The sequence below is a fragment of the Labeo rohita genome, chromosome 17 (assembly GCF_022985175.1).
Source record: "Labeo rohita strain BAU-BD-2019 chromosome 17, IGBB_LRoh.1.0, whole genome shotgun sequence".
NCBI classification, from domain to species: domain Eukaryota; kingdom Metazoa; phylum Chordata; class Actinopteri; order Cypriniformes; family Cyprinidae; genus Labeo; species Labeo rohita.
In genome coordinates this window covers 18,666,659-18,688,260 of record NC_066885.1, presented here as the reverse complement: position 1 = coordinate 18,688,260, position 21,602 = coordinate 18,666,659, and the positions used below count along the sequence as shown (strand labels likewise).

The 21,602-nt window shown below is 35.3% G+C and overlaps 3 protein-coding genes across 4 annotated transcripts in view; 1 reads left to right on the top strand and 2 right to left on the bottom strand.

The window, feature by feature from the left end:
* The window catches only part of heatr5a (HEAT repeat containing 5a), a 34,690-nt gene extending 31,728 nt beyond the window's left edge, over nucleotides 1-2,962 (bottom strand). For both annotated transcript variants that reach the window (XM_051133699.1, XM_051133700.1), the window contains exons 1-2: nucleotides 2,812-2,962; nucleotides 148-355 (exon numbers count right to left, since the gene is read on the bottom strand). In XM_051133699.1, coding sequence (XP_050989656.1) covers nucleotides 148-273 — 126 coding nt within the window. In that variant the 5' untranslated portion in view covers nucleotides 274-355; nucleotides 2,812-2,962. The remainder of the gene's footprint in view (nucleotides 1-147; nucleotides 356-2,811) is intronic.
* A 2,492-nt stretch (nucleotides 2,963-5,454) lies between these two features.
* On the bottom strand, nucleotides 5,455-16,028 carry mis18bp1 (MIS18 binding protein 1). Its single transcript, XM_051132617.1, has 18 exons — nucleotides 15,958-16,028; nucleotides 15,031-15,690; nucleotides 14,247-14,345; nucleotides 14,031-14,132; nucleotides 13,369-13,655; nucleotides 13,179-13,252; nucleotides 12,124-12,245; nucleotides 11,953-12,043; nucleotides 10,534-10,646; nucleotides 10,131-10,297; nucleotides 9,927-10,002; nucleotides 8,783-9,842; nucleotides 7,749-7,918; nucleotides 7,481-7,620; nucleotides 6,464-6,606; nucleotides 6,295-6,373; nucleotides 6,136-6,187; nucleotides 5,455-6,034 (listed from the first exon to the last, which is right to left on the bottom strand). The coding sequence occupies exons 2-18, from the start codon at nucleotides 15,620-15,622 to the stop codon at nucleotides 5,928-5,930; spliced, it is 3,474 nt and encodes a 1,157-aa protein (XP_050988574.1). The 5' UTR covers nucleotides 15,623-15,690; nucleotides 15,958-16,028; the 3' UTR covers nucleotides 5,455-5,927.
* A 1,240-nt stretch (nucleotides 16,029-17,268) lies between these two features.
* Nucleotides 17,269-20,639, top strand: im:7136021 (uncharacterized). The gene is made up of 4 exons (XM_051132716.1): nucleotides 17,269-18,077; nucleotides 18,176-18,382; nucleotides 19,516-19,732; nucleotides 19,827-20,639. Exons 1-4 carry the CDS (start codon nucleotides 17,372-17,374, stop codon nucleotides 20,029-20,031), a joined length of 1,335 nt encoding a protein of 444 aa, XP_050988673.1. The 5' UTR covers nucleotides 17,269-17,371; the 3' UTR covers nucleotides 20,032-20,639.
* The last annotated feature ends 963 nt before the right edge of the window (nucleotides 20,640-21,602 follow it).

The window sequence follows — 21,602 nt, the reverse complement described above, 5'->3', positions numbered from 1 at the left end:
CCTGAGAGACAGCCGGTGGAAAAGCAGACAAATAATCAGGGAGTCTGTTCAGAGAGGCTCGCTTGTGTTTGTGTTTGGGAGAGAGAGAGAGACAGATAGAACCGTTCTTCTCAAACAGAGAGCTTATTGTCAGCGCCCTCAACTCACCCGGTCTGTGGCAGGGAGTAGTTTCTTGAGGAAACGCAGCCACTCAAAGACAAACTCGGCCCTCTGGTGCTCCCGTAGCTGATTGCAGGCTTCCTCGTTCAGGAGTAAACTATGAGCTTGCTCCATCTTCCTGTCTCTTCTCCCTCTCCGGCTTTTCACCTGAGACCTGACCGCAGCACCTCTCACATTCCAGACACCTCCATCCTCCCTGAAATAAACCACTAGTTTACAACTGGGGTTTCGCAAGGGGTCCGTGGAAAATTTTACAGAAAAACAGTGTTAAAAAAAGTAAAAATAAATAAACAATAAAAACAGAAAATAAGCGAACAAAAAGCCAAAATGTACCAAATAAACTTCTTTTTTTTTTTCAGTTTTTTTTAAAATCTGTTTTTTTTTTTAGTTTTTTATTTTAGTATGTCTAACTATATAGTTTTTTATATTTTATTTCAATTATAGATTTAGCTATTTTCATACATTAAGCTAAACTAAACGGAAAAGAAAAATGTTGCTGTCGCAACTAGCTGAATAAAATAAATGTTTTTTATTTATTCATTTAATTTATTTCTGTAAATGTTTATTTTATTTCAAGTAATGATCATTTAATAAATGGTTTTAGTTAACTATAACAAGCCTGTACAGTACTATGATGAGTAGGGGAAAAAATAAAATTCATGTAATGTAATAGAAACTACACTTCTTTTCAAAAGTGTGGGATCAGTAAAATTTTTAATGTTTTTAAAGAATTCTCTTAGGCTCATTAATCCTGCATGTACTTGATCAAAAAAAAAAAAAAAAAGCAGTAATATTGTGAAAAAATATTAGAGTTTTAAATAATGGTTTCCTATTTTAAAATATTTTAAAATACATATTTATTCCTGTGATGCAAAGCTAAATGTGCATCAGCCATTACTCCAGTCTTCAGTGTCTCATGATTCTTCAGAAATCACTCTAATACGCTGATTTATTACTTTTAATATCAGTGTTGGAAACAGTTGTGCTTGTTAATATTTTTTTGGAACCCGTGATGTTTTTTTTTTTTAGGATTTTTTAATGAACAAAGTTAAAAAGAATAGAATTTGGTGAATAAAAGTATTAATTTCTTTCAAAAAAAGAAAGAATAATAATTTACTGACCACAAACTTTTAAATGGTAGTTTATAGTGTTACAAAAGATTTCTGTTTTGAACTGTTCTTTTTAATTTTTTATTTATTAAAGAATCATGAAAAAAGTAGCACAGGTTCCAACAAAATATGAAGCAGCACAACTGTTTTTAACACTGATAATTAATCAGCATATTAGACTTCTGAATGATCATGTGACACTGAAGACTGAAGTAATGGTGCTGAAAATTCAGCTTTGCATCACATATTTTAAAATATATTCATAGAACAGTTATTTTACATTGAAATATTACTGTTTTTCTGAATTTTAGATTTTTAGCCTTAATGAGCATAAGAAATTTGTTAAAAAAAAAAGGTAAAAAAAAAAAAAGGTAAATAATTTTCAAATAACATTATGCACATACTAATTTATTTATCAAAGTACATGAAAATATGCCTTTTAATTTTTAGGACTGGGGGGGTCTCTTGCACAAGGATGATCACATTTGGGGGTCCATACCATCTAAGATTGACAACCCCTGGTTTACAGTCACAAGTTATTCACAAAGATGTTGTAAAAAGGAACTGAAGCAATTAATATGACTCTACATATTTGCATTTACTGATAAGGATTTCGCTACATGTCCTGTTGCATAACTTCTACACTTAATCTGAATGCACAAAAGTGTGTGAACAAGGCAGTTTATAAAGGGTTTCTTATAAACAGCACTTCCCTTTTTCCAAAAGTACCTTGTAAAGTTATATGATACAGTCTCTGCTATGAATTATGCATTATGTCCACCGAGTCTGCGCAGTCTGCAGAGAAACCAGAAGACCATACAACTAAAATGACTAAAAGAAGACCTTAAATGGATCTCAACTTCTAAACCAGATTAAAGGAGGGTGAGATACGAACATCAAAGAGTCTGTCAGGGGATAAAATGATGGGAGAGTTAAATTATTTTAGGCTTGTTGGATGGTCCATGATGAGTCAGACAGTTTGTCTGTAACAAGACCTCCTTACTTTTCTTTACTGGTGTGTTAAGCTGTAAGGGAACTGCTTTTGTCAAACAGATTCGTTATATTAACTTTCATTGTGAATTTAATCTGCATATCATTTTAAAGCTGATGATTGTGAAAGTGTTTAATGTTTGATGCTAACCTGTAGCTTTCTAATCAAATAAAAAAAAGCCAACAAATCTGTTTAAGCACTGGATGCATACATAAACACATATAGATATTCATAAACAAGTCCGTATAGTGTGTTTGATTTCTTGATATAGATGATGACTCCAGGCTAAATGAACATGACTCCTGGCTAACCCGGTTTGCTGCCAACTTCACACAAAGATAGTTATCCTCAAACATTTGTTTTTAACAAAACATACGTCACAAACTAAAACAAACATGTAGTTGTTAGTGATTTACTAAGTGTTATGGATTTTAGCCGAACGCTAGCTTTTATCCAATGCTAACCAATTCTCTGACATGCTAGCGAGATATATCTTCAAAAGCAGCGATTTGCTGTCTTTAAAATGAAAGTATCGTTAGGAAAATGTGTTACCTGCTAAATCCATCAACTGTAATGTCGGGGGGACGATAGTGAGAGAGGTGTATCCCTATTCAAGTCGACTGTTTGTGTGTAATTCCTCAAAGACATCTGCTTGCGTGAAAGTGCGAGTCAAACTGTGAAACGCAGCCACGTTAAAGGGACATGAACGCGACTGACCGCTAGAGGGACAAACACACTACTGCCGTTACTCAAACGGGCTCTGTCTAAAAACTACATGGCTGTCTACCTAATCAAGCTGGTTTGGATATTATATCAACCTCTTGAGACTACATTTACCTGGGAATACCTACCTAGGCGTTATAGCATAGCGGCCTATTTAGGCAGGATTTAACAACGCGTAGGACTCCAAAACATACCAACAAACATAAGCACTGTTATTCACTTAAAGTTACATCTACAGTAATTTTTTTTTTTTTTTTAATTAAAGTAGTCCAGTTCCAGAACAAACATTTACAGTACTCACTCCCTTGTTATCCAAGATGTTCATGTCTTTCTTTTTTCAGCCGTAAAGAAATTAAGTTAAATTATATTAAATTATGAAAACATTTCAGCATTTTTCTCCATATAATGGACTGCTATGGTGCCCCAATTTTGAACTTCCAAAATGCAGTTTAAATGCGGCTTCAAACGATCCCGATGCGGTTGTAAATAATCCCAACTGAGGAAGAAGGGTCTTATCTAGCAAAACGATTGTTATTTTCATTAAAAAAATAAAATAAAATACTTTATTAACTCAAATGCTCCTCTTGTCTTGCTCTGCCTGAACTCAGCGTATTCTGGTTCAAGACAGAGTTTGTCGAAAAACTCGTAAAATCGTATTTTTCTCCCAATGTCAAACAACTTCAAAAATCATTTCAAAAACATCCTACACTGTAAAAAACAATCTGTTGAGTCAAATTAAAATAATTTGTAACCTGGCTGCCTTAAAATTTTAAGTTCAGTCAACTCTTCAACTTGAAATGTTAAATTATACTAAGTGACACCTTAGATATTTGAGCTGAATCAACTTAAAATTTTAAGGCAGCTGGGTTACTTACCCATCTGTTAAGTTTAGCAAACACAAATATCTAAGTTGTTACTTAGTACAACTTAACATTTCAAGTTGACTAAACTTATTTTAGTTGACTGAACTTAACATTTTAAGGCAGCGGGGCAACAAATTATTTTAAGCTGACTCAACAAATTGTGTTTTTTTTTTTTTTTACAGTGTACATCACTGCTGAAGTCTTTGCAGAGTGAACATGCAAAGAAGATCAAACACTCCTAACAAAAAAGGTAAAACAGCGATATAGGATGATTTTGAAGTTGAGGGGGAACATGAGATTTTTTCGACACAAACTGTCATAAACCGGAAAAAACAGAGGTCAGGCAGAGTAAGACAAGACGAACGTTTGACATTAAAAAGTATATAAATTGTATTATTTTTAAGAAAATAACCGATTGTTTCACTACATAAGACCCTTCTTCCTCGGCTGGGATCATTTACAACCGCATTTTGGATTGCTTGAAGCCGCATTTAAACTACATTTTGGAAGTTCAAATGCGGAGCACCATATCAGTCTATTATATAGAGAAAAATCCAGAAATGTTTTCTTCAAAAAACATAATTTCTTTACAACTGAAAAAAAAAAAAGACATGAGCATCTTGGATGACAGGGGGTGAGTACATTATCTGTCAATTTTTGTTCGGGAAGTGGACTTCTCCTTTAATTCTATAGTTCAGAGAGAGGGTGGAACAAGATTTATGTAGGTTTTGGTGCAAGAAAACTTATATTGATAGTACACACTACCAGTCTAAAGTTTTTGAAGTTTTAAAATATTCTTACTGAAATACTGTGTTATATCTGAATATATTCTAAAACAATTTATTCCTGTGATTTCAAAGCTGAATTTTTAGCATCATTACTCCAGTCACATGATCCTTCAGAAATCATTCTAATATTCTGATTTGCTGATTTTTCAAGTTTCTTTGATGAATAAAGTTCAGAAGAACAGCATTTATCTGAAATAGACATCTTATGTAACATTATAAATGTCTTCATCACTTTTGATCAATTTAAAGCATCCTTGTTAAATAAAAAAAAAAACAAACAAAAAAAATATGAACTCCAGGCTTTTGAAGGATACAGTGTGTAATGTTACGAAATCGTTTCTTTTCAGATAAATGCTGGACTTTGGATCTATATATTCAGCCAAGAATTCTGAAAAAAAGTACTCAACTGTTTTAAATATTGATAATAAAAATATTTCTTGAACAGCAAATCAGCATATTTAGCTTTGATTGCAGGAATAAATTACATAAATATATTGAAATAGAAAACAGTTACTTTAAACAGTAAAATATTTAACAATATTAATGCAGGCCTGGTGAGCAGAAGAAAATTCTATAAAAACCATTAAAATCTTACTGCTTAAAACATTTGACTGGTAGTGAAAGTGTAGTTTAGGGACAAAAAGATGAAAAAAGGCATTAATTGTTAATAGCTTTTACACAGCATTTCAAAAGCAGAAGGAAACTAAAAGATCAATAAAGGGATTTCTCAAAAATATATTTATAAAGAATGTGAAGGAACATCACAGAAAGACAGCTTAACTACTAGCACAGGATATTTGAGTAAAACTGGAGAACAAAAATGAAGTTTTAACCGTTTTATTTGTTCATACATTTGCTTATATATTTATTTACAGTATACTCAAATAAAATAATCTAAAATTTTGCATTTTCACTTTGTTTCTTTCACAACAGAGGAATTAGTTAGAATATGTTTCTTTTGCATTTCTTTATACTGAGTTTATCCTCATTCATTAGAATTGTGGTATAACATCAGCAGATTATGAACCTCAAATTAAAACAAAATATACAACCCACTGAGAAACACTGCATTGTGGAAGAACTGGCGAAACAAGGCAAATAAAAAAAATCTTCATTTGAGTTGTTTTGTAAGCTAGCGCTAGCAAACATTTCATGAGCACTGGTGTTTGACAAACAAAAACGCACTTAAAAACTGGAAAAGTAGAAGCTAAAATATTGTAAAATACTTGGATTAACAGCACTGAAACTAGCCGATTTAAGATCTATTTTACAAATGCATCAATGATAATGAAACTCAGCAGTATTCCATAAAATAATCATCTTCCTCATCACTATCATCAGCTTGGGATGGGATATCTTTATCTGACAGCATATTCCACACCACAAAGTCATCATCTTCAGCTGTTGAAAACACAAGGGTGATGAATGGAAAAAAGTAACGTTAATAAACAACTATTTTTTTTTTAATGCACTCAATGTTTGAGTTACCAAAATTTGCATACCAACACATCTCTTTAGTGCCTTCTTGACTACTGGTGTTGGCGTAAGCTTTTCCTACACAAGAAAAATATTGCATCACATTAATTAAACATGTTCCTATCAATAAATAAAACAGTTCTATCATTTATAAGATTAAAGATAAGTAGGATTTTAAGACCTACCATCGGTGCTGCCTTTTTGCCCCGTTTCCGTTCCTTCTGGTTCTTCTGAAGATGGAAAATGTACTTGTCCATGTCTTTCCTTAAAATAAACAAAAAAATTGTTTTTGAAAAATTTCTAAAATGAGGCAATAAGCCTGATGAGTGCAGTGCACACGAGATGAAAGCGTACTTGTTGATGGATCCCAGCATTCCTGGGCTGATGTGCAGACACTGAGGGGTTTTAGCAGCAGTAGAAATGCTAGAACTCGGCGTCTGAGGGTTCTGAAGCAGGCTGAAGTCTTCGTCTTCTCCATTTGCAGCAAACACAGGCAACTACAGAAGACAATATTAAGTTAGATTTTCTTAGGGTACAGACAAGATATAGTATCATTCAGACAGGGATCTGTACATGCACTTCTGAGGAATCTACAATTATGGTCAAAAGTTTACATGCCCCTTTCAGGGTCTTCAAAATGTTAATTATTTTACCAAAAAAAGAGGGATCATACAAAATGCATGTTACTGTTTATTTAGTACTGACCTGAACACGATATCACATAAAAGATGTTTACATATAGTGCACAAGCGAAAATAATTTATGTGTATTTGAACCCTTTCCAACAATGACTGTATGATTTTGAGATCCATCTTTTCACACTGAGGACAACTGAGGGACTCACATGCAACTATTACAAAAAGTTCAAACACCCACTGATGCTCCTGAAGGAAACAATGCATTAAGAGCCAGGGATGAAAACTATTGAACAGAAATTTTCATTTAGTACTGCCCTTCAGAGGCTACAGAATATATTTGTTTCCCAGAACACAAAATAAGTTCAATTTACCCTGATCTTCAAATGCAGAAAGTTTTCACCCCCCAGTTGATCTCAAAATCATACAGTCAGTGTTAGAAAGAGTTCAAATACACAAAAATGTGAAGGACATGAAGGACTTTTCTGAATAACAGTGGGCAAAAAAAAAACAGCTGTGGTTCATTCAGGTAACAACAGTATTAAGAAGCACAGGGATGTAAACTTTTGAATGAGGTCATTTTTATAAATTCAACTATTATTTTCTCTTGTGGACTATATGTAAACATCTTTCATGTGAAATATCTTATTCAGGTCAGTACTAAATGAACAATAACATGCATTTTGTATGATCCTTCTTATTTTGGTAAAATAACAATCAATCAACAATGAAGCACCTTAATTTGTTTATTGTGCATTGGTGAGTTGGCAAACACATCATCATGATCATCTTTGGGCATGTGGTCCAAGAAATGCCTCATCTGCTGTCTCCTTTTAAGTGTTCCAGCTTTAGCAGTTATTTCAACTATTTCTTTTCCTGTGAGAAAAACAAAAAAACATTTTCAGATTTTTTTCATTTTCACATGCAAGAATTTGGAATTTAAAACTTTTACAATGTGTTAAAATTGTCATAACCCTTCAAATTATACAGTAAAGGATAGAAACCTGGATCCTCAGTTGCTGCTGGTTTCTTCTGTGCTCTTTTTCTGGATCTTTTGTTGGTCTTCTGATTGGAATTATACTGCTCCTGACATTCTTCAGCCGAACGAGTGCCGACAATATACGCAACGTGTGCCCAGTAACCGCTCTTGTGCTTGGGTAATGAGTTGACAGCCCTGTCCAGAGAGATACACAGTACTATCATGATTTGTCTGCATTTCATGCATCTAAAGGAATGACGTGAATTTGTAAAAAAAAAAAAAAGGTCAGAACTTCTTACAACCACTGTGAAAATCCAACTAAACTTGTCAAAATAATAGGAACATTTGAGGTCAAAAGTTTACATCCCCCTTTATTGTTTATTTAGTACTGACCTGAATAAGATATTTCACATAAACGATGATGTTTACATATAGTCCACAAGAGAAAATAGTTGAATATATATAAATGACCCCGTTCTGAAGTTTGCAAACATTTAATTCTTAATACTGTGTTGTTACCTGAATGATCCACAGCTGTGTTTTTTTGTTTAGTGATAGCTGTTTATGAGTCCCTCGTTCGTCCTGAATAGTTAAACTGCCTGCTGTTCTTCAGAAAAATCCTTTAGGTCCCACAAACTCTTTGGTTTTTTCAGCATTTTTGTGTATTTGAAGCCTTTCCAACAATGACTATGATTTTGAGATCCATCTTTTCACACCGAGGACAACTGAGGGACTCATATGCAACTATTACATTTTTCTGAAGAACAGCAGTCAGTTTAACTGTTCAGGACAAACAAGGGGCTAAAAAACTATCACTAAACAAAAAAGTAAAAAAACTAAACAAAACAGCACAGCTGTGGATCATTCAGGTAACAACACAGTATTAACAATCAAGGGGATGTAAACTTTCAAACAAGGTCATTTTTTTATTATTATTTTCTCTTGTGGACTATATGTATACATCTTTTATGTGAAACATCTTATTCAGGTCAGCACTAAATAAACAATAACATGCATAACATGCAACTGTTTATAAAGATATTCAAGATTAAAGCTTACTCATGTAATTTTTGTAGCTCTTCTTCAGTCCATTTTCCATCCAACAGCTCATCTTGATCATTCATATTGCTGTTTTCTGTTTGTGGCTTTTTGCTTTGAGTGTTTGCTTTTCCTGTTTCAGATTTCTTTGATCTTCTGTTATTTGAAACAGCATGTTGAACACTTTCCTCATCCTCTGAGTGCTCAGAATGCATGTCCTCTGACGATGCAAGGTGTCCGTTTGTTTTAAGCTCAGATTTAGATTTCTTTTGTCTTGTCCTCTTTAACAATAATGCACGTGCAGGCTTCTTATGTCGCCTTCTCTCGTCTTCATAATCATCATCATCATCATCTGTGGGAAAATCAATAGAATCTCCTACCAAAAAATCATCAGAGATTCTCTGCGAGATCTTTTTTGGTCTACGTGAACATCTCACTGAGTCCTGTTCGTTTTGTTTCTTATGACTGGTGGAGTCTTGCATCACAGAGGTCTCAGTCTTTTGAGGTTTTGTTAGCTGTTTACGATCTACAGACCCTTTTCCTCTTTGCCTTTTTGGAGGGTCTGGAGAAGCAAATGAGCTGTTTGAGTCAGTAGAGTATTGGACTCTGGAGTATATCCGAGCGCTGCGGCGTAAGGAGCTGCTGTCGTGTGTTATGGATTTTGGTTCATCTTGAATTTGTTTTTGGGAAGCCTTGCTATTGCGCCTTGTCTTCAGGTCATTCTCAAAGCCTGCTTCCTGCTCATCATATGACATTGCTCCATCACTCACTAAATCAACCTTGGTGTTTTCCGTAATTTCTGACTCTGAACCCATTGTGTTTTCCTCTCCTCCAGACTGTTGCTTTCTCAGAGAGGTTCTTTGAGGTCGACTAGCTTTTTGTTTCAGTGCACGCCCCGAGTTAGAGCTGAGGGCCATAACGAGGGGTCCTTTCTGAGCTCTTGGAGGTTTATTCAGTGTTGTGCTCTCAATTGGATTCGGATTGCTCTGAGATTGGACTTTTCTTTGAGGTTTGGAACGCTGTTTGATTCTCCTCATTGGCACTGACAGTTCATCTTCACTGCTAGATGTGTTACACCTCCCTTTTGTAAAACAAGTAAATGTGAAAATTTGCAACGAAAAAAACAAATGTGCTTAAAAAACACACATATGTTACCAATGCACACCTCTTCCCAGAGCTACAGGCCTGGATGATTGCTCCTCTGTGATTTGCGACGTTGCCATAGTTACTGGCTTCTTTGGCTGGAAAGAAAAATAACATCAAATTTAAGAAATGGCCCACCTGCACCATAACAATATAAAAAGTCCCTGTAAATGCCACTAGAGATCAAAGACATTGTTCGCGGTGCTGAATGAAATGAGAAGAGTACCGTAGACAGCAGTGAGGTAGAGTAGTCCTCATGGATAGTGACATTCATGTCAGAGTCCATAACAATCCTTCCTCCTTTCCAGTATTCCAGTGGTGGTTTGATGAGTCGGCCACTGCGGGAAACTTTTGCACTGCCCTGCTGAACGCTGTCAGTAGGAGTGATGGGAGCTGTACCACAAAAAAAATTCAATATATTAGTTTGAGCATTTGAAACCTACGGGGAAAGAGAGTTTAAACTACATATTTGAACTGGGACACCAAAACATTCTTGATTCTGACACCAATTAAACAAACACAGAAGAAAATGGATGAATCAATTAATTAAGACTGATTCAGTAACAAATCATTCAGACAGATTTGTGAACCGTCTAAAGTCATCTTTACTGTTGAGATGTTATACTCACAGGTTACAATGGCCTGAATTTTGGGATGTTGGGATGTTGAGTTTTTAGAGACCTGTTGATTTTTAGCCTGTTGAGGTTTGACACTGCTTTTGTCCTTCTGACTTTTCTGCGGGCTAAAACAAGAACAGGCAAGATTGCTTAAAGTTGTTCAATTCTAGAATGAAAATTTCCTGATAATTTACTCACCCCCCATGTCATCCAAGATGCTAATATCTTTCTTTCTTTAATTGTTTGAGGAAAACATTCCAGGAGTTTTCTCCTTACAGTGGACTTCAATGGTGGGCAACGTGTTGAAGTTTCAATGCAGTTTCGAAGGGCTCTACACGATCCCCGCTGAGGAATAAGGGTCTTATCTAAGCTAAGCCATTAGCCATTTTCTTAAAAAATAAAATTTTATATGCTTTTTTTAACTACAAATGCTCACCTTGCACTAGCTCTGCAATGCACATGCTTGTCTTCACACATTGCGTAATGACACGGTCAGTTCTTCATCTGTATTTTGTTAAAAAAAAAAAAAGGTAGGGTAGGGCGAAAAACTTGTTTTACCTTTTTTGTTAGGAGCGTTTGATTTTCTTTGCACGTTCGCTTTGTAAACACTGGGTTGGTACTTCCGCCTATGTCACATGTGCGTCATTACATAATGGGTGAGGTTGAGCTAGTGCAAAATGACCATTTGTGGCAAAAAAGTATATAAATTTGTATTTTTCTTTTCCTTAGCTGGGATTGTGTAGAGCAGGGGTGCCCAAACTCTGTCCCGGAGGGCCGGTGTCCTGCAGAGCTTAGCTCTAGCTTGCCTCAACACACCTGCTGGGACATTTCTAGTATGCCTAGTAAGAGCTTGATTATCTGGTTCAGGTGTGTCTAATTGAGGTTGAAGCTAAACTCTGCAGGACACTGATCCTTCAGGACAGAGTCTGGGCACCCCTGGTTTAGAGCCCTACATTGAAACTGCAATTTAGACCTTCAACCTGTTGGCCACCATTAAGTCCACTATATGGAGAAAAATCCTGGAATGTTTTCCTCACAAAACTTAAAGACATAAACATCTTAGATGACATGGGGGTGAGTAAATTATTAGGAAATTTTCATTCTAGAAGTGAAGTTCTCCTTTAATGACATGTAGAGTTTCTATTTGAAGAGTTCAGATGCAAAAGCCTCTAAATCCATCTGACGTATTTCTTTAAAATGTGCCTTCCTTTCTGGCTACTTTGTATAGGTTTCTATGTAAGTACTGGTACTTCTGATTGGGCTGAGGCTGGAATTTAGCAAGTTTGAAGTAAAAGTATTTGATGGACGTATACTATGTGTCAGGAGCATTCACTCAGTATCATTATTTCATTGATGGCTTTTAGCTGGTTTTGCATCTGAACTCTTCATTTATAATTTGACAAATGACATAACAGAGCTGAGGCTACTTACCCTGTATGACCACTCATAAACTGATCCAGGTACTCCTTCCACATTTTTGGAAACCCAAAAAGAAACTTCTTCAAAAACCATGATGGAAACACTGTAGGGGTCGAAAACAAAATTTTCAAATGAAAAACACATTCCAAGTAATGCAACCTGATTTAAAAAGCATTTTCTTACCTGAATTAGGATGTTTGGCCATTTTCCCAATGAGGACGTAGGTTCTGCCAGATGATGTCTTGAGAACATTACTTGAGATTCTTTCAGTGATAAGGCTGCTGTGCCAAGATTCCATAGTGTCTCTGTATGCATCAAACAAAACCATTTTAGAGCTACATAAAACAACTTCATGGAGAATTAATGAAAAAGCATAACGCTGTAATATAATACACTTCACATTAATCTATCCACCTTTTTCTTCCAATAAGAGCAGGCGTGGCCATTTGTAAATTTTATGGGTCTGGCTTCCCGTCTCATCCACAGCCAGCTATATTCAGCTGTAAAAACAGCTTGTTTTGCTACTTGATATTGCAAATTGGTGTGTCTTACCATATTATTTTAATATGTGACCCTGGACCACAAAACCAGTCATAAGCAGCGTAGAGTATATTTATAGCAATAGCCAACAATACACTGCATGGGTCAAAATGATCAATTTTTCTTTTATGCCAAAAATCATTAGAATATTATGTAAAGATATTATTGTAAATTTCCTACCGTAAATATATCAAAACTTAATTTTTGATTAGTAATATGAATTGCTAAGAACTTTATTTGGACAACTTTAAAAGCAATTTTCTCAATATATTTTTATTTTTGTCACCCTCAGATTCCAGATTTTCAAATAGTTGTATCTTGGCCAAATATTGTCCTATCCCAACAAACCATACATCAGCGGAAAGCTATTTATTCAGCTGCATTTAAAAAAAACTGACCCTTATGACTGTTTTTTTTGGTACAGGGTCACATATATTATCTTAATTATGAGCACACTGGTTGTAGTGCAAACAGTTTTACCATTTTTACCTGCATGTTTTCATTCTGTTATTTCCCAATAGCGGTCTAATGAACTGAAAGTCTCACCCCCATGCTTACTTCCGCATTAAAGAATAAGGTGGATAATGTAGCACAGACAACATGATATTGGCAAGTCTTCAAGATATACAAAAAAAAAAAAAAAAAATCACAAACAAACTAAACTAACAGGGGAAAAAAGTAGGAAGCTTATAACTTACATGCGAATACCATCAACCATAAGATCTTTGTTGAGAGGTTTCAAATACCAGTCTTTTAAATGAATCCCCCTTATCTAAAAGATAAAAACAAGGTAGTAACAACTTACTCTAAAATATATATTACAAAATATAAAACTACTAAATCAGATGTTTTTGCATTTCATTTTGTCAATGTTATTTTTTAACTTACATTGGTTTCTTCATCTACAGCTACGTCTGCTTGTCTAGCTTGATGTTTTGACTGAAACACAGATGCTTTCTTTCGTGGGATCAACACCCGAGGAGAAAGCTGCAGGAGAGGATCATCCAGTAGATTATGAGGGGGCTGAGGGAGTCCAGGGACCACTTCTGCGCACTCCGACCGAGACTCAGACTGACCACACGGATTAGACTCAGGACTACAAGACGTGTCTATTTGGAGGTCTTCCACATTTTCTCTTTCTGCTAAAATGCTCCTCTCACCAAATACAACACCACCTGCAATCAAATTATGCAAAGCTAAATGTGTTATGGTCAGTGTCATTGCATGACAGTTACTTTTGCATATTTATTTAGATTATAATAAGTCTGTATCTGTAACCCAAATTTTGGTAAAAATTTGAATTAGATTTATTGCCAAATAAGTTTTCGCACACAAAGAATTTGTCTTAGTGACAGAAGAAGCTTCCATATGTATAAACACAACAGACAAATGAGAACTAACTGAAGAGTTACGCATTTCAGTAAATGGTCATTAAAACAACATTCATATCTATCTATCTATCTATCTATATCTATCTATATATATATATATATATTATTCTAAATGATTCTAATTTTCTAATTAATACAGGGTGATATTAAACATCATACCTCTATTTCTGTCCCTTGAACTACTGACATAAGCGATGGGCTTCCGTTGAAGCTGAGCTAACGTCTCATCAGGAACCACCTTGTCCAACAGCACACAAGGCTCTGGAGTAACCAAATCCAAACAGATTTATAAATTAATCAGTTTGCACTGAATACAACTGTCCTAAAATGCCAAAATACAGCAATTGCTAAAATAAAAAAAATTTAAAATCATACGTCTGTTTCTGTTAAAAAGATTCTCCGACACTTGCTTTTGCCTTGCTTTTATCTCTGATAATATCTCCTTAGGTATGTTCTCCAGTAAAACATATGGCTCTAGAAAAAGAAAAGTGAAATTAGTAGAACTCATTTATATCAACATGCATGCAGTGTTTCCCCTAGGTTTACAGCTTTAGGGGGGGTCAGGGGTGCCGGTACACAAAGGTACTTTTTACAGTACTTTACTCTCTGTATAATAACAAAAACATTTATTTCAGTGAAAAATAAAACAGTCCAAAACTCTCAATTTCAACATTTTTTACAATCTTACAATCTTTTTTTCCCCAACTTTTTCATCAGTTTTCATTTTTCTGATAATCAAATGAAGGCATTAAACATGTATTTATTTTTAATCAAATGAAAATTAATTTCTTTTATTTTTTGGCAAACAAACAGGGGTTTACTGTCAAAATTAAGACCTGGAAGAAAATTTGTGTGAATATTCTGTTCAAAAATAATAATAATTTTTATTAACCCATGTAGAGACAGAAATGACATGCCATCATAAATTGCAGAAGATAAATAACACTGGACTATTTAGTTTGTTTAATAAAATAACAAGGTATAGACCTATTCAACAGGAAAGGTAACCCTAAATGACTTCTTGTGATGTGGCGCTATACAGAAAATAAAATGTAATAAAATTAACTTGATACTCAAAGTCCCCCCTAATATAATAGCAGGAGAAACACTGATGTGTGACATTTGAAAAAAATAAAATAAAATAAAATGGAGAACTAACCAGTAAATGACTCCGACTCCATATTAAAGGTTTCGTTTTGTCTTCCAGGCACTTTATGAAGATTGATGGAATGATTATCTTTTGCTAAATCTATTTCTCCAGGCTGTGCATCTCCTCTTGGTGACTTTGGTGGTGAGAGGGCTAACACATATGTCTCCTGGTTGGCGTTACTCTTTTGCAAGTACTGGGTTGCAGGGTTCGAGGGGGTGCCGGCACACATCTCATGGTTTCTTACATGATCAGAGGCTGTCCCGTGCCCTGCAGAATTTAGTCTCTGAACTTTTGCCTTCATTCTTGCAAAAATCTTTGCAGGCGTCTCAGTGCACCTCTTCAACATCAAGTCAGCTTTGTCTTGAAGGGGGACTTCCACCGTGGCGTTGATACTGCTGAGCTCACATGGGATATTTGGGGAATTTTCTTCAGCATTCTGTGCGGTGGAGTTCATCACCAACAAATCTCGGTTTGAAATCTTTCTGCCTGACCCAGTTAGCCAATTGTGAGTTGCTTTAGGTATGGTTTTGACTGGAGTGATCATGTCACCAGACTTAGGGGCTTCAGGAGGTATGAAATAGTCTTGTAGTGGATGATACATTATTGTATTAGAGAAAAGTCAGATTAAATGTTTACACCCTCACAGTGGTTCATGTTCCCATCAAAATCCTATAGGATGCAAAGAGGAAAACCTAATTAACAAAAAGAAGCTAATAAGTAGCGATTAAAACCTTAAACACTTCTCTAAATCCAGCGTTAGTCTGGCTGTAAAATACTTAAGTTAAAACAAAAATAACCCCGTGCACACTTATCGGTTGACAAACCTCATGTTAAAAGATCGATTACATATCAGTAAGTGAAAAAATGTTTAAACACAATAAATATTTGGCTAAGTGACATTACAGCCTATGTTTACTTTAAAAACGACTCACTTACCATGTAAACTCGTTTGAATTTTCCCGGATAAAGCGCGGCTAACGTCTCGCGTCGCGTAAGGACTACGTCACTTCCGTCAATAACGTTACTAGGAAGTGAGTGATTCATTTAAGCGAATCGGTTCTTTCGGACAGTTCGTTTCAAAGAACTGGTTTAAAACAGTTAACGATCAGTTAACGATTACTTAAAATAAGGCATCGCGTAAAATATTGCTGTTTATTATAATAATTAAAATGTATTAATTCTATCGTTTATTGTAATTCCACCCAATCCAAACCCTCAGTTCTAAAGTCATTTAGAACTTAAATCACTAAATTTAGAACTTTATAAAAAACGCAGTTTTTTCATGCACCTGTCAAGTTTAAGATTTTGGGCTTTTTGTTTTTTCCTAAAGTGTTTTTTTCAGACTAATGGAAAGAAAACATCCAAAAACACTCTTAGGTGTTTATTTTATATCACTTTATCTTTTTGTGTCAATAGATTTCAATTACAATACCTACATTGAGTCATAAAACTCCACTTCAGTAGCACTTACACACACCGAACTTTACATTTTTATTCCTGTCAATATCCTGAAGGTTTTTACAGAGGAATATGTTCATATATAATTTGCTTAATTATATGCAACATTTTAGTCCCCTTTAAAATTGTGAAAATAGTTTGTTTTGTAGTATTTTCTGATTTGTGGAATGACAAAAATGAGATACCCACAATTCCCTCTGTAAAAACACATAATTTTAATATATCAAAAAAGCAAGAATTTTGAAACTGACTTCATTCAGTGTTATACTTTGTACTAGAAATGTATGCAAATTACCGCATAATCATTAAATAATGCCTAATTTGCATATTTAAGCCTAGCAATTTAGAAAACTTGTAATACAAAAAATGTTTGCAATTATAAATGTAATTAATCAACTGGCTAAATAAGGGTGATAACTATTAGTTAATTTTCTAATCTACTCACCTGCAGTGTTTCGCCTTAAATATTTGCATTTGTTTTAAACAATACTAAGACTAATTCATATCTCTTGACTTAAATATTTGGTTGTTTTAATAAATGCTATTTGTTAAATTTAACTCTGTTAAATAAAACATATAAATAAAAAAAAAACAGAAATAGTTTTAAATAAAATTGCTTTAAACAACACTAGTATATACTCATATGATAGAGAAGTTAAAAGAAGTTAAATGCATATGATATGTCTATACGAATTCCTCAGGCGTTTCGATGTGAACGAATCTTTCAGAACGGTTTTGTGAACCGGTTCAATTGATCACTTCAAAAGATCCGACTCAAAAGAACTACATGTGCACGCCTCGTCACTACACTTCTTATTACACACGTGTGTCAGAAATATGTATTTGGGGAGCATATCAAATTAACTGTGTATAAGGATGAAATTAAAATGCTATGAAAATACATGTGCAGTTAACATTTGTTCGTTTGTTAAATGAGAAGATGTCCGCGATTCAACTAACGTTACCGGAAGAGATCTGGATCAGTGTGTTCGGGTTTCTCTCCGATAGCGACAAAGGGAATGTTCGTTTAAGCTGCACGTACTTTAAACAACTGATCGACCACTGGTCCTTATGGAAAGACAGCGTTATTGTCCTCCAAAACGTCTACAACCACGATTTCTGGAAAATACTTCGTCAAAGGAAAATCAGGTCTGTTGTTGTTCAAAAGACAACAGCAAAAGTCCTGCAACAAATTGCGACTTGGCTGCCGTGGATCGGGTCAGTTACTCTGGTTCAGTGCGGTGATGGCACAGCTTTGGTGACACTGGGTGCTTTAAAACACCTCAAGAGGCTTGTCATCCGTCAGTGCTGCTGTCGGAATCTTACCAGCTCCCTTTTATCTTTGAGACAACTGACTCATCTGTGCTTGTGTGAGGTCAACAGAGCCTCGATATCAGAGATAAGTGCTGCTATTTCGCAGCTTGTCAATCTAACTTCACTACACTACCATGATGATAAAAATCCTATCCATAAAGCTGCTCTTCATGGCTTGTTGAGGAGTCTGCCTAACTTAAAACACCTCTCCCTGAGATTGGGTCCAAAGCATGGGATTCTGCCTGATGATTATTTTTGTCCAACTAAAGCTTGTGGACATCTAGGTATGCATGCTTTCAGGAAAGAAAAATAAGGTGAAGGACTGAAGAAAAGATTTTCACTCTGTAGAGTCATAACCCATCACATCTCGTCTTTCACACAGGAGTGACTCCGGATGCAGAGTTTGGCCTGAGCAGCCTGGAGCTGCTGAACTATGAAGACCCCTGCCTCTCCCCTGTTGCCTTCAACGGCCTGTCCTCCCTGACCAAACTGACAGTGCATTACAAACAATGGCTCGAATCTTCAAAATTATGCCGCCTCTCAGAATGGTTGCAAGGGCTTCATGCACTTTCAGAGCTCAACATCTCTTGTAAGTATGAAAAAATTCACAATGGATTCTTCACTGTAGCCTTGGAAAAGACAGAAAAGGCTCTATAACAGGGGAACATCAGTAAATTCCAAAGGAGACCTTAAGATAAAAATACAATAATGTAACAATTAAAATACCAACAAAACATTTTGCTTACTTGAGTAAAACATTATCACAGAAAAGGTAAACTCAGAGAGTTCAGTTAAATTGACTCACCCCCATGTCATCCAAGATGTTAATGTCTTTCTTAAGTCGCAAAGAAATTACGTTTCCTGAGGAAAATATTCCAGGATTTTTCGCCTTACAGTGGACTTCAGTGGTGGCCAACAGGTTGAAGGTCCAAAGTGCAGTTTAAGTGCAGCTTCAAAGGGCTCTACATAATCCCAGCCAAGGAATAAGGGTCTTATCTAGAGAAACAATCGTTCATTTTCTTAAAAAAATAAAAATATATATACTTTTTAACACCAAATCTACGATGATCTAGCTCTCACATCTCAACGCATTGCATAATCATGTTGGAAAAGTCATGCATAATTAGTTCTTGTCTGTGTACTTTGGCTTAAAATGTAGGGTATGGCAAAAAAACTCATTTTCTCCTCCAACTTCAGAATTGTCAGACAGTTGTTTTACCTTTTTTTGTAAAAATCATTTGACTTTCTTTTCACGTTCACTTTGTAAACACTGGGTTGGTACCTCCGCATATTTCATGCGTGCATGCATAAAGATGAGTGTTTTATGGATATAAATTTGTATTTTTCTTAGAAAATGACAGATCGTTTCGCTAGACGAGACCTTTATTCCTCGGCTGGGATTGTGTAGAGCCCTTTGAAGCTGCAGTGAAACTGCAGTTTGGACGTTCAACCTGTTGACCACCATTGAAGTCCACAATATGGATAAAAATCCTGGAATGTTTTCCTCAAAAACCTTACTTTGTTTTTTTTTCAACTGAGGAAAGGAAGACATGGACATCTTGGATGACATGGGGGTGAGTAAATTATTAGGAAATTTTCATTTTGGGAGTTAACTTCTCCTTTAAGACAAGCATGTTAAGGAAGATAAGACTCAATTCAGAACTTATTTGACTTTTATGCAATAAACCCCTTTAAATGTTGTCCTTTCTTTGTATTCTCTAGTAGGATTCCCACTCAGGCTCTATGCTGACTCAATACCGAGGACTGTGCAGCGGTTGTCTCTCATGGGAGTGAAGGCAGAGTTGGCGTCTGTCAGGATCATGGGAGAGCAGGTGCCGGATCTCCTTCACCTTCATTTGGACTTGTGTTGTCACGACATCTCTGATGTAATCACAGAAATACCTCAGGTTTTCCCAAAGCTGCAGATCCTGAAAGCAAGGTGAGAGCTGTATTATGTCAGAATGAGTAAACATAATGCTTTGTATGTTTGTCTGATCTCGGTTAACTTCATTCTAATCAACTTCTCTCTTCAGACAACATAATGTTCCGGAATCAGTGTTTCTTTGCCTTCAGCGTCTGCCTCGACTGAAGCAGTTAGTGATTTTGGACGCACACAAAGGCCTCAGTCCTGCTGTCCTCAATGTGACTCAAAAACTTACCATCCAAACAAACAATAGAATCCATGTGGTTCATTCCAAATCAAAGGACCAAACCACTTGTTCTTGTGGTTTTTATTAATGAACTTTTCAACTAATGTTCTTATTTGACTGTTAGAAACAGATTAAAATGCCTTACACACAGGTGTCTTTTCAACATACAGCAACATTCCATTGAAGATGGAAAATGGAAAAGAAAATGTGAATAGTGAAAGACAGTTGCTTGATCTGAAGAGCTTGAGAAACACAACTTGCATCACACACATGCTTTTTGTACCTTTAATACATTGTGCCAGTGATACTTTGTGCCATTGGTATTTGCTTGACTTCTTAAAAAGTGCTATATAGTTAAAATGGTATATTTGCTCATGGCCTCTTTGTAAATATATTTTCTAATAAATTAAAAATGAAAAATACTACATTCAAAAGTGTTCTGTACCATCCATAACATCCAAACACCTCCACTAGGTGGCAATCTATTCACACTTGAGTAATAAAGGGGAAAAAAATCAGTATAGTCAATTTGTTTTTCCTCTTAATGCATCCTTCCAGAAAGTATAATACACAAACTATATTTATAAATAAATACGCAGGATAAATTCACACAAATGTGTGTAATGGATTTTTCCCCCCCTCAAAGTAGATGTACCAGATACTTTTACTTTGGAAGTACAACGTATGATGTGATGTACTGCATTAACATTAAGTTCAATATTGAAATTAAATATTTATAAATGTATATTGTATATTATAATAAGCTTTTTTTGTAATTAAAAACTTTTATTACATTGTCAAACATTGTGATTTCACACACTGTTAGTTTTATGAAAGATATGAAATATATCCAATCTTTTTCTCAGAAGTAAGCTTATGGGTGAGATGTCCGTTCATTATCCGCTACAGAGAATAAACGAGAAGAATAACAATGCGCAGTAAACGTTAAAACTGTTTGCACTACAAACCAGTGTGCTCATAATTAAGATAACACATTAAAATAATATGGTAGGACACACCAGTTTGCAGTATCAAGCAGCAAAACGAAATGTTTGTACCACTAAAAATATGTAGAGGGCGATGAGACCGGAGGCCAAATCAAAAAAAATGAAAAAACAAAATAAAAAAATGGCCACTCCCACTCTTACGTGAAGAAGTGGAAAGATTGGGTGTATGTTAACCACAGGCGAACTCATGGATTCACATCTTTATAAAGAGGATTATCATATTCAGTTTAATAACTGCTGATAAAACAATCATAGTTGAACTTTTTACCACACTTCATTTTCCAGTTTAGATGTTTGAGAATTTATGATCCGAAAATTCATTTTAAAGGCTTTCCATCAGGTTTTACTAATCAAGGCCCAGTCAAACTGATGAGGCATTAATATAATTAGAAGCAATTGTGCTAGCAATTAGTTGAAGTAAAGCTGATCCATCACTGCATATATAATACTGAAGGGTGAACGTTTGGATGTTTTAATCCCACTCAAGGTTATACAGTTGTAAGAGCTTCCGAGAAGTTTTATAGCATATTGAAGCTGTGAGAAATCTTCCATTAGCCGAGGATGGAGCATTCATCAAATGAGAGACGACAAGGACAACATATCATTCCACATTATATCCCACTGAGGGAGAAATAATGTGCTCATAAGTAAC